Here is a 12,576-nt window from a genome sequence, read left to right as displayed (position 1 = left end):
CTGAGATGGGAGGACTGGCAGATTTGAGAGGCCAAGACTGTAGTGAGCCATGATTGAGCCACTGCACTCCACCTGGGTGACAGAGTGAGACGGACAGAGGGGAAGGGGAGGGAAAGGGAGGGGAGGGGAGAAAGAAAGAGAGAGAGAAAGAGAAGGAAGGAAGGAAGGGAGGGAGGAAGGGAGGGAGGGAGGGAGGGAGGGAGGAAAGAAAAGAAAGAAAATATTGTAAACATTCCCTCCACACTTGTAAATCATAGAACATGATTTAGAACTTTCATATCGCACTTCGAGTATCTTTAATGTTTTTGTTTTCAACCCACAACACAGCCAGTTGAGAAAATCTATTAGATTTTCATCTTCAAAAACTTAATCCTTAATAAGGAAGTTGTGTGTTTTTTTAGCCTCAATAATGCACTGGTAAATGCTGAACAACCAGCTCTTCCAGAGAAGGAAATCCTGATTTGTAGTGTTTGCCAATTTCTATAGTGTAAATACTCCTGTAATGGCTGTTTTCAAGCTACTAATGTGACATCACTGAGCAGGAGTTGAGAAGACATGCAGTATTACATTATTAGATAGAATTTCCATGGTACGGACACAATAGATATGAACAACTCAAGGGCACAGAGAGTAACATGCAGTAAAATAATTAGAAAATGGTGAGTTCTAAGTACATATTACCTTTGTTTTTAATATAATATACTTGATTATAAGTCTACATAATTTAATTTTTAATAATAATTGTATTTAATAACCACCAAAATTCTTAAAAGTAGTCAGTACTTGGGAGTCAATACAAGCTTATTCCAGGCACTATTGCATATACCCCTCTTTACTAAATAATTAAAATGATATTTATTAATCCAATCTTCACTGTTTAATTCTCAGACATAAAGTAGGAAAATCTGGAAGTAAAGCATTGGAGAAAATGCAATACTACTTGAGGAGTGGTATGATGTATAAAAATAAATAAGCCTAGTAAGAGTTTTTAAATCTATATTTTATACACTTTTCATTATGTGAGTATATTGAAATAAAAGATAATCAGTTTCATTTTTAGTATTGATCAAAATTATAAAACAGATTTTAACTAGCTAGCTCATAAATAGAAAATTATGTAAGTAAAACTGGAATTATTTTAGGTCTGCATAAACTATGACTGCATGAGTGCTAGAGTGCAATATTATCTATCAAATGCCTTCAAAATGTACTTTCTGTTAAAACATCTCTGAAAGGTAGAGAGAAAAGCAACAAGCAACTTTAGATGAATTGTCCAAAAGAGCTTATATAACGTCCCACCAAGAAACAATGGCAGATCCCCATTAGGGCACAGAAGGTAATTGGAAGTATGTGGGTTCACATCTGGGCAGACACATCCCAAACCACAAATGTCTGAGCTACAGCCAGTGAGAACACACTGACTTATAATGTAGTTTGCCCCTCCTCCACCACCACAGGAAAGAAAGTACTGCTAAAGATCCCACTCAGACTTCTCAATTCTCCAGAATTGATGCCATGTGAGGGTGGGAACCAGACAGATCTGGGTGAGATCCTGGTTTTGCCTCATACCAGTTGCTTATTTTGGGGGGGCCAGTCACTTAAGTTATTTGAACCTCAGTTTCCCAAAATATAAATAGGAGAAAAGAATATCTTGTCAAGTGCTATTGAAGACATATATTATGTGAAGACATACTTATGTGAAGTACTCTTCACATAACAAGTGGTAGACAGATGTTATGAAAATACAACCACACAACACCCACAAAACCACCTTGGGATGTATGAAAGATGATTTTCCCTTCTTCGGGCCTACCCAGGCATCATTAGCTATTTTGAAGATAGAAAAAAAAAAAAAAAAAAAAAAAAAAAAAATGGTTCTAGGCTGTTAGATGAGCTCTTCTGGTTTTATTCTTAATATGACTCAAATTAGAGGATCTTGTCTTTATCTCTTTCTTTCCTTCCTCCTCTTATTCAACAAATGGTTTCTACTGTGCTGAGCTCTGAGCACACAATGTTCAGGAAGAATAGTAACAGTCATTAGAAGTGGTAACAACAATAGCTAACTTTTATTAAGCATGGATTGTTGAATAAAAGACATCCATGTCTGCCTTTACCTAACTGACAGTCTGGTATAGGGAAACAGATATATACATAATCGCTCAGGGCCAGAAATTTCACATGTAACATATTTCACTATTTTTCTCACTTTTTTAATACAGGACACTAAGACTGTATGAAACCTAAACACTGATAAACCAATTTGGAAACAAAGCTTAATACTAAGAGATTAAATTAAAACACCAATTTTCTTTACTTTCTACTGGATAATTTTCTTAAATGCTTTTGAGGGGGAAAATTAAAAACCTATCCTGAATAAACAAGAGATTGCTGAAAATATGTAGTTAGAGAAAGGGCGTAAGAATATTACAGGTAAGTGATTCAGAAATAATTAGGATATAACTAATTAAAAGTTAATAATACAACTGCAGGGTAGGGTTTAGGCTCTTTAATCTATGAAACGATTTGGATTCCTTGAAATCAGCTGTCACCTAAGATAGGCAACCGATGTTTTCTTTTTAAACTTTACATTTGTTCCTAATCTTCCCACTTTCCACCAAGGGACAACAAATTTTGGCCCTTAGTGACTGATTCCCAGCCTGGGATCTACAAATGTGATAATGGAAGTCTATGGGCCATTTAGTAGTTGAAAAACACCAACAGGTTTAAATTTACCTGCAATAAGGCTACACAAACTAATTAAAATGTTATGTTTCTTTGCTTTCATCAGAAATTGCATCAAGTTATTACAGGAACTAGTTATGTTAGGCAGATTAGCTATTGATGACATCATGGAATTTGTTGGTGAAATATCGTTTTAAAAGATGGGGTCCATGTTGTGGGAGGCATTGTAATAAGAGGTCTCTGGTTTTGAAAAGCACAGGCTCTCAAGGCTTAGTTAAGAAATGTGTTGGTGACTCATGCCTATAGTCTCAGCACTTGGGGAGGCTGAGGTAGGAGGATTGCTTGACTAGGAGTTTGAGCCTGGGCAATACAGTGAGAGACCTCATCTCAAAAAAAAAAAGTGTGTTATGTTTAAAATAAAAAGAACTTGGCTAGCTAATCCAGCCTTATTTTGCAGGAATAATTTATGAAAAAAATGCAAATTTCCATATTAGTGTACATTTCTCTGGAGAGAACAGAGTGTTTTGCAAACACATTTGTGTGTCAAAAATGCATGTAGTTCCACAAAAGACCATTTAACAGCCTTTATATTTTTTAAGGGTTGCTATCACTAGATGTTATATCTTGGACTTCTGGAGATCACGTGGAAAAGTTAGAATTGCATTTTGACTTTAACTTTCATTCAGGGTTTCAATGGACATTAAAAAGGCAAAGCACTTGGTGTTCAGCCTCTTTTTGGTGTGTTTTTCTATTCTTAAGGTGTGTCTCACATGAGATGTTCTTAAATTGTCCACTGTAATCTCAGGCTTTTATATTACACATCTGAGGAAGTCAAAAATAATTCGGTGCATGACTTTTCCACCTAGAGTTTCTTATTATATTTACTAGTAAACTATTTTGGTAACTTATATTAACAAAGTTACAGAGATTAATATGTAATATGTTTTCATGCAGAATTATGAAATTTCATGTTGCAAAACGGAAGTTTAAGGAAACATTACGTCCATATGATGTAAAAGATGTCATTGAACAATATTCTGCTGGTCATCTGGACATGTTGTGTAGAATTAAAAGCCTTCAAACACGGTAAGCAATGGAAATGTCGTTCCTTGTAAAGGAATGGGCACAGAAACTAGGAAGAACTTCTCTTCAGTAGAGTAAACCTCTGAAGTCCACCTTTTAAATTCATTTTTAGTGGGCAAATAGAATTTCCTTTTAACATTGATTTTATTTTGCTTTTAACATAGATATAACTCAGGCATTAAGAAGCATCCAACCGTTTCATTGTCTTCAACTGTAAAAATGGGAAGAAAGTTCTTGCCTTATAGGGTCGTCATGAGGATTGAATAAGTTAATGCATGTAAATCATAACATATAACAGGCCTGGAACTGTGTCTAATAAACATTAATAGTTGTTGCTAATATTTGAATTATTACTGCTGCTGCTGTTGTTGCTACATTATCTAAATTCCATTTATTACCTAAATTCTAATCATCCTTTGGAAATAACATATTTCTCCTTCATTAAGCTTCATCCAATAATCTAGCCCATGAAGACAGGCCTTTCTCTGACCTTTATACAGTAGTAGAGTCTACTGCAGAGCACTAGAGCACTCAGAATCTTCGTGTGCTGGGCCAAAGTTGAGACCTGGCCCTTGTGTTGTTTCCTAGTTGCAATTGTGTTCACCTTGCTCTGGACCAAGACTGAGCTCTTTCCTTCATTCATGTCCTGTACGGTTCTAGATGTATACTATCCTTCTAGTAGCATCTTACTGAGTGGTTCAAAGAAATGAGTTCTATGTGGTAATTCCAACCACATGTGGTTAACTGTGATATCTCAAAGCCAAAATATTTAGTCAATTCAGTTTTTTTAAGACTCTTGCTTTACTGTCAGCACAAATTACCAGCATTTGTGATTGTATAGTGCCTAAAATGCAAAGACTGAGTCTTGAACCTTTTTCATATGCCCACAGCATGCCTAGCCCAGTGTGAGGCATATGATGGGCCCTTAGTAAAATAGCTATTCATTAATTGTTATAGAAATAACAATTTGTTAATTCATTCAGCAGATAATTATTGAGCCCATCATGTGTGCCAGAACCTGTGGACATCCAGAGATTGATAAAATAATGACCCAGACCTGGTAGAGTTTTCAGTTTAGTAGATTAGATGCCATGGCGGGAAGTGAGTACTGCCTATGTTTCTGTGCAGAAAAAGTAAGCTGGAAAGTTGAGTCAAGACTCTTGATAATTCAATTCTAAACACATACAAGAAAAGAAGAAAGTGATTCTCATTTAGGTTGATCAAGTCTTCTTGGAAATTTTTTTAATTCATTATGTAACATCTGTAACATGACCAGAGATTGTGGTCATGTTACAATCTCTGCCTAGATGGCCGTGACCTTCTAAGTTCTTTAATAAAACTGTCTATGGCTCCCAAGTTTTATAAAGTTGAACTGCTACAGAATTTATACAACCAATCTTGAGTTTCTAGCTCATGTATCTTCCCCAGCTTGAATTTCAAAAGAAAAAGACCATAGCTTTCCTATCTGCTTATCTTTCACATATGTACAATAAGTGCTCATAGAATAATCTGTTCTATTAATGCAAAATAACTATAGTTATGATTTTTGTCGTATTTTGAAATGGTTAAATTTAGGAACTGCCTGATCAGAGGTAGAAACCATTACTTTGTAGTTTACTAAAGTTTTATTTCCAGAAGACCACCCATAAGTGATTTCATCTGGGACCAGAATAATGAGAAAATTAATCTCATATGTAATCTCAGGTTAACAAAATAAGCATATTAACTGGAACAAGTTTATTCTTATTTCATCTCACATAAATTGAATAACTGTATTTACTATATTTTTCTGAAACTCTTCATTCTGTCCTAAGCCCTCATAACCAGATCTCCTCTTTCTCTGACAGTGTTGATCAAATTCTTGGAAAAGGGCAAATCACATCAGATAAGAAGAGCCGAGAGAAAATAACAGCAGAACATGAGACCACAGATGATCTCAGTATGCTCGGTCGGGTGGTCAAGGTTGAAAAACAGGTACAACTCAACAACTCTGGGTAACTTTTTAGCCAGAAATTTTAAATCAAAATTCATTATAGGCAATTGGATGTATTGCAGTGATTATTTTAAAATAAATAAAATCAAGAAAAGAGTGAAGGAAATTAAATTTTCTTTGTGTGTAGACAGTATTCTCTGAAACACTTTTTTTTTCCCATATAAGAAATAGAAAATTTTATCTTATCAATTAATAGTTAATTGGAAACAGCTATAGATTTCCAATAGTTGAAAATGATTTAAAAATAACAAAGATCTATTCCTCATTTGTGTTTTGGTTGTTGTTTCGTTTTGTTTTTTTCTTTTTGAGACAGAGTCTCACTCTGTTGCCCTAGGCTGGGGTGCAGTGACGTGCTCCGGCTCACTGCACCCTCCGCCGCCCAACTTCAAGTGTTCTTGTGCCTCAGCCTCTCCAGTAGCTGGGGTTACAGGCATGTGCCACCACACCCAGCTAACTTTTGTATTTTTAGTATAGATGGGTTTCACCAGGCTTTTAGTATAGACGGGTTTCACCATTGGCCAGGCTGGTCTCGAACTCCTGACCTCAAGTGATCTGCCCACCTCGGCCTCCCAAAGTGCTGAGATTACAGGTGTGAGCCACTGCACTCGGCAGGCCACTTTTTTAAAAAATAAAACAAAACCGTATTATAATTCTGGTGACACATTGAATGTTTGTTAACCTTGAGTCTTTTGTATCTTCACATACAAAGACAATTTTCCAGAAATCAAATTGTTCCCCCAATTTACTCTTTTTTTTTTTTTTTTTTTCTTTTTTTTTTTTTTTTTTAGACGGAGTTTCGCTCTTGTTACCCAGGCTGGAGTGCAATGGCGCGATCTCGGCTCACCGCAACCTCCGCCTCCCGGGTTCAGGCAATTCTCCTGCCCCAGCCTCCTGAGTCGCTGGGATTACAGGCACACGCCACCATGCCCAGCTAATTTTTTGTATTTTTAGTAGAGACAGGGTTTCACCATGTTGACCAGGATGGTCTCGATCTCTTGACCTCGTGATCCACCCGCCTCGGCCTCCCACAGTGCTGGGATTACAGGCTTGAGCCACCGCGCCCGGCGTTCCCCCAATTTAATCAAAAATACTTCACATATTAATTCTGGAGCATTTTGTACCATTATTTTTTAAATGTACCTATATTTTTAAATTCAGAATTACCTATATTGATACTTAAGGTCTTGATTTCATTATAGAGTAAGTTCCTTACTAGATTTCTGCAGAGTTTCAGAATGTCTTTATAGAGGAGACTTAGGAAAGAGAATCTGAAGAGAAGGGGAAGTCTTTTTTTTTTTTTTTTTTTTTTCCCAGACAGGGACTTCTCTGTCACCCAGGCTGGAGTGCAGCGACACAATCATGGCTCACTGCAGCCTCTACCTCCTGGGTTTAGTCAATCCTCCTAACTCAGCCTTCCTAAGAGCCGGGACTACAGGCACGCACCACCACAGCCAGCTAACTTTTGTATTATTTTTGGTAGACACTGTGTCTCACCATGTTGCCCAGGCTGGTCTCAAACTCCTGGGCTCAAGTGATTCTCCTGCCTCAGCCTCCCAAAGTGCTGGGATTACCGGTGTGAGCCACTGTGCCTAGCCTGGAATGAAAACTCTTTTGTTTTTTTTGAGACAGAGTTTTTCTGTTTTTGCCCAGGTTGAAGTGCAATGGTGCTATCTCAGCTCATCAAAATCTCCACCTCCCAGGTTCAAGCAATTCTCCTACCTCAGCCTCCCAAGTAGCTGGGATTACAGGCATGGGCCACCACTCTGGGCTAATTTTTTGTATTTTTTAGTAGAGACAGGGTATCTCTGTGTTGGTCAGGCTGCTCTCAAAACTCCCAGCCTCAGGTGATCCGCCTGCCTCAGCCTCCCAAAGTGCTGGGATTGTGGGTGTGAGCCATCATGCCCGGCCGGAAACTCTTAAAGTTGCATTTTTATAGTGCTTATGTGACTTTCGAGAAGCACTATTTAAAGAAGTGGGAGGGAGAGATGCTAATGAAGACCAAATAGAAGCCGAAGTGTCCCTCCTCTGGCCCCATCACTGCTAAATGCTACATTCACTAAGGGTCCAGACTGCATTGCACTTTATATTCAATATTTCTTTAAAGGTGTTGGCACACCTTGACTTCATTTGTTAATTCTAGAAATGAAGTCCATTCTTAATAACAGATTATACTCCTATGTAACCATTTTCCTCACTTCTAGGTACAGTCCATAGAGTCCAAGCTGGACTGCCTACTAGACATCTATCAACAGGTCCTTCGGAAAGGCTCTGCCTCAGCCCTCGCTTTGGCTTCATTCCAGATCCCACCTTTTGAATGTGAACAGACATCTGACTATCAAAGCCCCGTGGATAGCAAAGATCTGTCAGGTTCTGGACAAAACAGTGGCTGCTTATCCAGATCAACCAGTGCCAACATCTCAAGAGGGCTGCAGTTCATTCTGACGCCAAATGAGTTCAGTGCCCAGACTTTCTACGCGCTTAGTCCTACTATGCACAGTCAAGCAACACAGGTGCCAATGAGTCAAAGTGATGGCTCAGCAGTGGCAGCCACCAACACCATTGCAAACCAAATAAACACGGCACCCAAGCCAGCAGCCCCAACAACTTTACAGATCCCACCTCCTCTCCCAGCCATCAAGCATCTTCCCAGGCCAGAAACTCTGCACCCAAACCCTGCAGGCTTACAGGAAAGCATTTCTGACGTCACCACCTGCCTTGTTGCCTCCAAGGAAAATGTTCAGGTTGCACAGTCAAATCTGACCAAGGACCGTTCTATGAGGAAAAGCTTTGACATGGGAGGAGAAACTCTGTTGTCTGTCTGCCCTATGGTGCCGAAGGACTTGGGCAAATCTTTGTCTGTGCAAAACCTGATCAGGTCGACTGAGGAACTGAATATACAACTTTCAGGGAGCGAGTCAAGTGGCTCCAGAGGCAGCCAAGATTTTTACCCCAAATGGAGGGAATCCAAATTGTTTATAACTGATGAAGAGGCGGGTCCCGAAGAGACAGAGACAGACACTTTTGATGCCGCACCGCAGCCTGCCAGGGAAGCTGCCTTTGCATCAGACTCCCTAAGGACTGGAAGGTCACGATCATCTCAGAGCATTTGTAAGGCAGGAGAAAGTACAGATGCCCTCAGCTTGCCTCATGTCAAACTGAAATAAGTTCATTTTCTTTCCAGGCATAGCAGTTCCTTTAGCCATACATATCATTGCATGAACTATTTCGAAAGCCCTTCTAAAAAGTTGAAATTGCAAGAATCAGGAAGAACATGAAAGGCAGTTTATAAGCCCGTTATCTTTTAATTGCATGAAAATGCATGTTTAGGGATGGCTAAAATTCCAAGGCGCATCGACATTAACCCACTCATTTAGTGATGTACCTTGAGTTAAAAAGCCTGAGAAACCAAACACAGCTAACGCTATGGGGTGTATGAATATGTCAAGTTTAGGCCATTTAGAAGATTTGACACTGTATTTTGAAATTATGGGAGTAAACACCTACAAATTTCAGGCATTTCTGCTTTGTGAGTAAATACAAACTGCATTTTCAAGATTAGGCCATAATGTATATTTAAACACAATGGTTATCAACCGCTGCTAATAAGGTATCAACTAAAGCAGAATTGGGGAATAATAGAAATGGATGCTTATGTCAAGATATATTTGCCAACTCATTCCTACTCAGTCATTTTATTATTAATGTAATTTGGATGTCAATTTGTGTGCTTTTGGTGATTTAGCACTGTGGCAAGCAATTTTGCACATCATTTTCATGTTGTTCTTTATGACAAGAATGTTCTTCAATTAGAAAATGTGCAAATAATGAAATTCAGGGCCAGTGGGGCAAATAGACTATGTGACATATTTGACTTTAGGAAAACATATTCCCTGATGGCAGAATCAACTTTATGAGTGGTCAACTTCTACACAAGCATATGAAATACTGATCAGTAGAACAAATATTGTGATTGGGCTGGTTTCTCTGCAGTGGCGCCAACCCCAGGCTTGGCGATACTGCCCACATAAAGGGCAAGTGTGAGAAGCTATTCTCATTTTGCTGACATATAGGTAGGACCCTGGGGGATGGGACATTTGAGTGGGACTGAGATAGGAAAGGCTTGAAAATAATCCAGAAACAACACCAGGAAGTTGGCAAAGTAAAAGAAAATGACATCCCCATCAAAGGGCAATGAGCAGGAGAGAAACAAACCAAAATAGAAGAACTAGATTTTTTTTTTAATGAGTATTCTTAGGGAATTCAACTACCTAATCTTCCCTTATTCTTATATATAAGCAGAGAACTTTTGCAAGGTATTTATTTTTGAATATGCCCTGAATGTCTTTTGCTATTATGTGTACATTTTGCATATGAAAGTCTAAAACGAAACTTCCTTTTTCTACTGTTGTGAAAATTTTCTATTCTTCCCAAGAATGTCGTCCCAAATCTGAAATTACTGGTTCAGTTTCCTGATGTGAACATTTACCATTAGAAGCTAGATAGTACTGGCAGGGTCTGCAAATCAGAACACTTAAGTATATCATGGCAGCAAAAAGACCAAGGGAAACAAAGTGACAAAAGTATTTATCAGAAAGCAAGCAATGCTACTGACTGCTTGTTAGAAACCCATCTAGTTATCTCAGGCCGTCAGAACTTCAGCCAAAGTAATGACATTCAAAAGAAAAGGACATACGAGATAGCATTTCAATTCAATTAAACCCTAGCCACAGGAGGACTCAAGAAAGGAAGTTTTTTCCTTGGCGGACATTAATAGTGCTCCAGAAATACTTCTCCAGCAGCCAGGCAGAGTGAGCAGGGTTATCCAGTGGATGTTCAAAGTAAGGAGGAGGCCCTGAACTCCACCAGACCTCCCAGCCCTCCCCAACAGGCTTTCTCCATCACTGACTCTCCCCTACTTTTCTTCTTCATTAACTCCTTATTCATTCCCTGCCAGTATTTTCCTTCTGAATTTCACGTCTTAACCAGCCTCCATCCCCAAGGAAACCAGTTCTCAGCTTTACCTAAAATGTGCTTCTCAACCTTTTAGAACTTTGTCCCTTTTGATAAACATGGACATTTTTAAACCTCCATCTTCCCATCCCACTTGGATTCTAACACAGTCGGAATCATTTAGAATCTTTTTGGCTGCTGGAGACACGTAGAAGATAGAGGCTAAATTTTACACCCCAGTTAAGACTTTGTCAATCCTTTAAAGCAAGTGTTTTCATTTTAAAAATATAGAATGTTAGTAAATTATGAAATTCAAGTTTTCATCTTCACTGAACTGAAGTTGTAATTCCCCCTCCCAAGAATACTACTGCATACAAACACACACAATTTCCACTGACCTAAAGCCAGACACCTGCCATGACTGGGCAGGCTCTCCCCCAGTATTAACAGAGGAAAAGGAGGGAGGCAGCAACTTTCAGGTAGCACTGATTCTTGGACATAATCTGTCCTGGGTCGAACCCCACTGGCAGCAGGAATTCTGAATGTATTGGGGACCCCTCCTTGTTAAGCCTCAAACACAGTACAGCTCATCCAGCATTGCTAAAGACCGAAGATTCAGAACAAAACCTACACACAGCACTGAGGTCTTAATCATAGCAAAACGTGATAAACCGTGTTGTGAAAAGCTTTTATACATTGAAGCCATGACCATTTTGTGTCTATCTTACTCTAGCACAAAAATTTGGGGTTGTTAAAGGATAGTTGTATTATGTGGAAACTATAAGGTTCTGTCTGTCATGTTACTCTCTATGGAAATGAGAGGGGTCTCCCATTTACACTAAGCAAAGTTCCTTTGGTCAATCTTAAATGATGTCTTGAAGCACAATTTAGCTGAGCGCTGAGTGGCCATATGCTTTCTCAGTACAAGTGTGTCTGCCCTCTTCAACATGTAGGGTTGATCAAGCTAATATTTAATTGCAAATATCCCTTGTATGAAGTTAACTAAAAAAATTTTGCTATGTCTGATCTAAACGTTTGCATTCTGTTCAACTAAATTAATATTTGTAGATTGCAAGTTTTCTTTAAAATAGCTTTATTGAGTTTTTAAGTCCTGATCTGTTCTAAGGTGCCTTTCTCACCTCCCACTGATTTATCGATTCTCAAACTTCTTAATTTGCAAGAAAAATAAGTCTAATAGAGAGGAGGAAATCAGGCACTAAGTGACCAATTCTCATGCCCATTTGCAAAGCAAAACTACAAGGAATGATGAAACCTGGGCAACTAAATTAATGGATCATTTCACTAAATCAGATTGAGGAAATAGAAATATTAACTTGTCTCCCTTGAAGCTGATATTTTTCGCCTTAAATGACATGGTTGTGTTTTTGTAAGAGAAACTTAATCTAATATAATTATGTGCATTTAAGTGAGCAGTTCTAAAAGTCATGTATGACAATGCAATTGTCTGTTTCCTGAAAACAAATCAGGAACGCCATATCCATTTCAAGCTACCATTAAAGTGTAATTTATTTTGCTCTCCTTTACTGGGATTATTTGTTTTAAAGTAAACATTAAAAAGATGTCTATAAACAGCTAGTGTGACTATTTTTATCTGGAACTAACTAGTTGGTTCTGAACTGACTGGACCAAGTCAACCAAACTGACTGTATGCGGATCTTGGACTGAAATATAAAAATTATGTTTTTGCAGTGTTACTGAAGAAGTCTTTAGTATTTTGGGAAGAGGGGAGATTTGCATATACTCCTGGGGTTTTCATGAGAAATATTAATTTGAAATTGATTATAACTCAGATAACCACACATGTGAGTTTTGTGTTAACAATAAAGGGATTTTCTAAACAACATTAA

The 12,576-nt window shown here is 38.3% G+C and overlaps 1 protein-coding gene across 6 annotated transcripts in view; it reads left to right on the top strand.

Moving 5' to 3' along the window:
• Window positions 1–12,304, top strand: part of KCNQ5 (potassium voltage-gated channel subfamily Q member 5) — a 594,633-nt gene extending 582,329 nt beyond the window's left edge. For all 6 annotated transcript variants that reach the window (XM_032274419.1, XM_032274415.1, XM_032274416.1 and 3 more), the window contains 3 exons: window positions 3,637–3,768; window positions 5,613–5,739; window positions 7,960–12,304. In XM_032274419.1, coding sequence (XP_032130310.1) covers window positions 3,637–3,768; window positions 5,613–5,739; window positions 7,960–8,922 — 1,222 coding nt within the window. In that variant the 3' untranslated portion in view covers window positions 8,923–12,304. The remainder of the gene's footprint in view (window positions 1–3,636; window positions 3,769–5,612; window positions 5,740–7,959) is intronic.
• The last annotated feature ends 272 nt before the right edge of the window (window positions 12,305–12,576 follow it).

Source organism: Sapajus apella, unplaced genomic scaffold (assembly GCF_009761245.1).
Source record: "Sapajus apella isolate SASKATOON/1434 unplaced genomic scaffold, GSC_monkey_1.0 scaffold6, whole genome shotgun sequence".
Taxonomy (NCBI): domain Eukaryota; kingdom Metazoa; phylum Chordata; class Mammalia; order Primates; family Cebidae; genus Sapajus; species Sapajus apella.
Note: the sequence above shows the minus strand (reverse complement) of the source record. Positions and strands in the feature narration are given on the sequence as shown.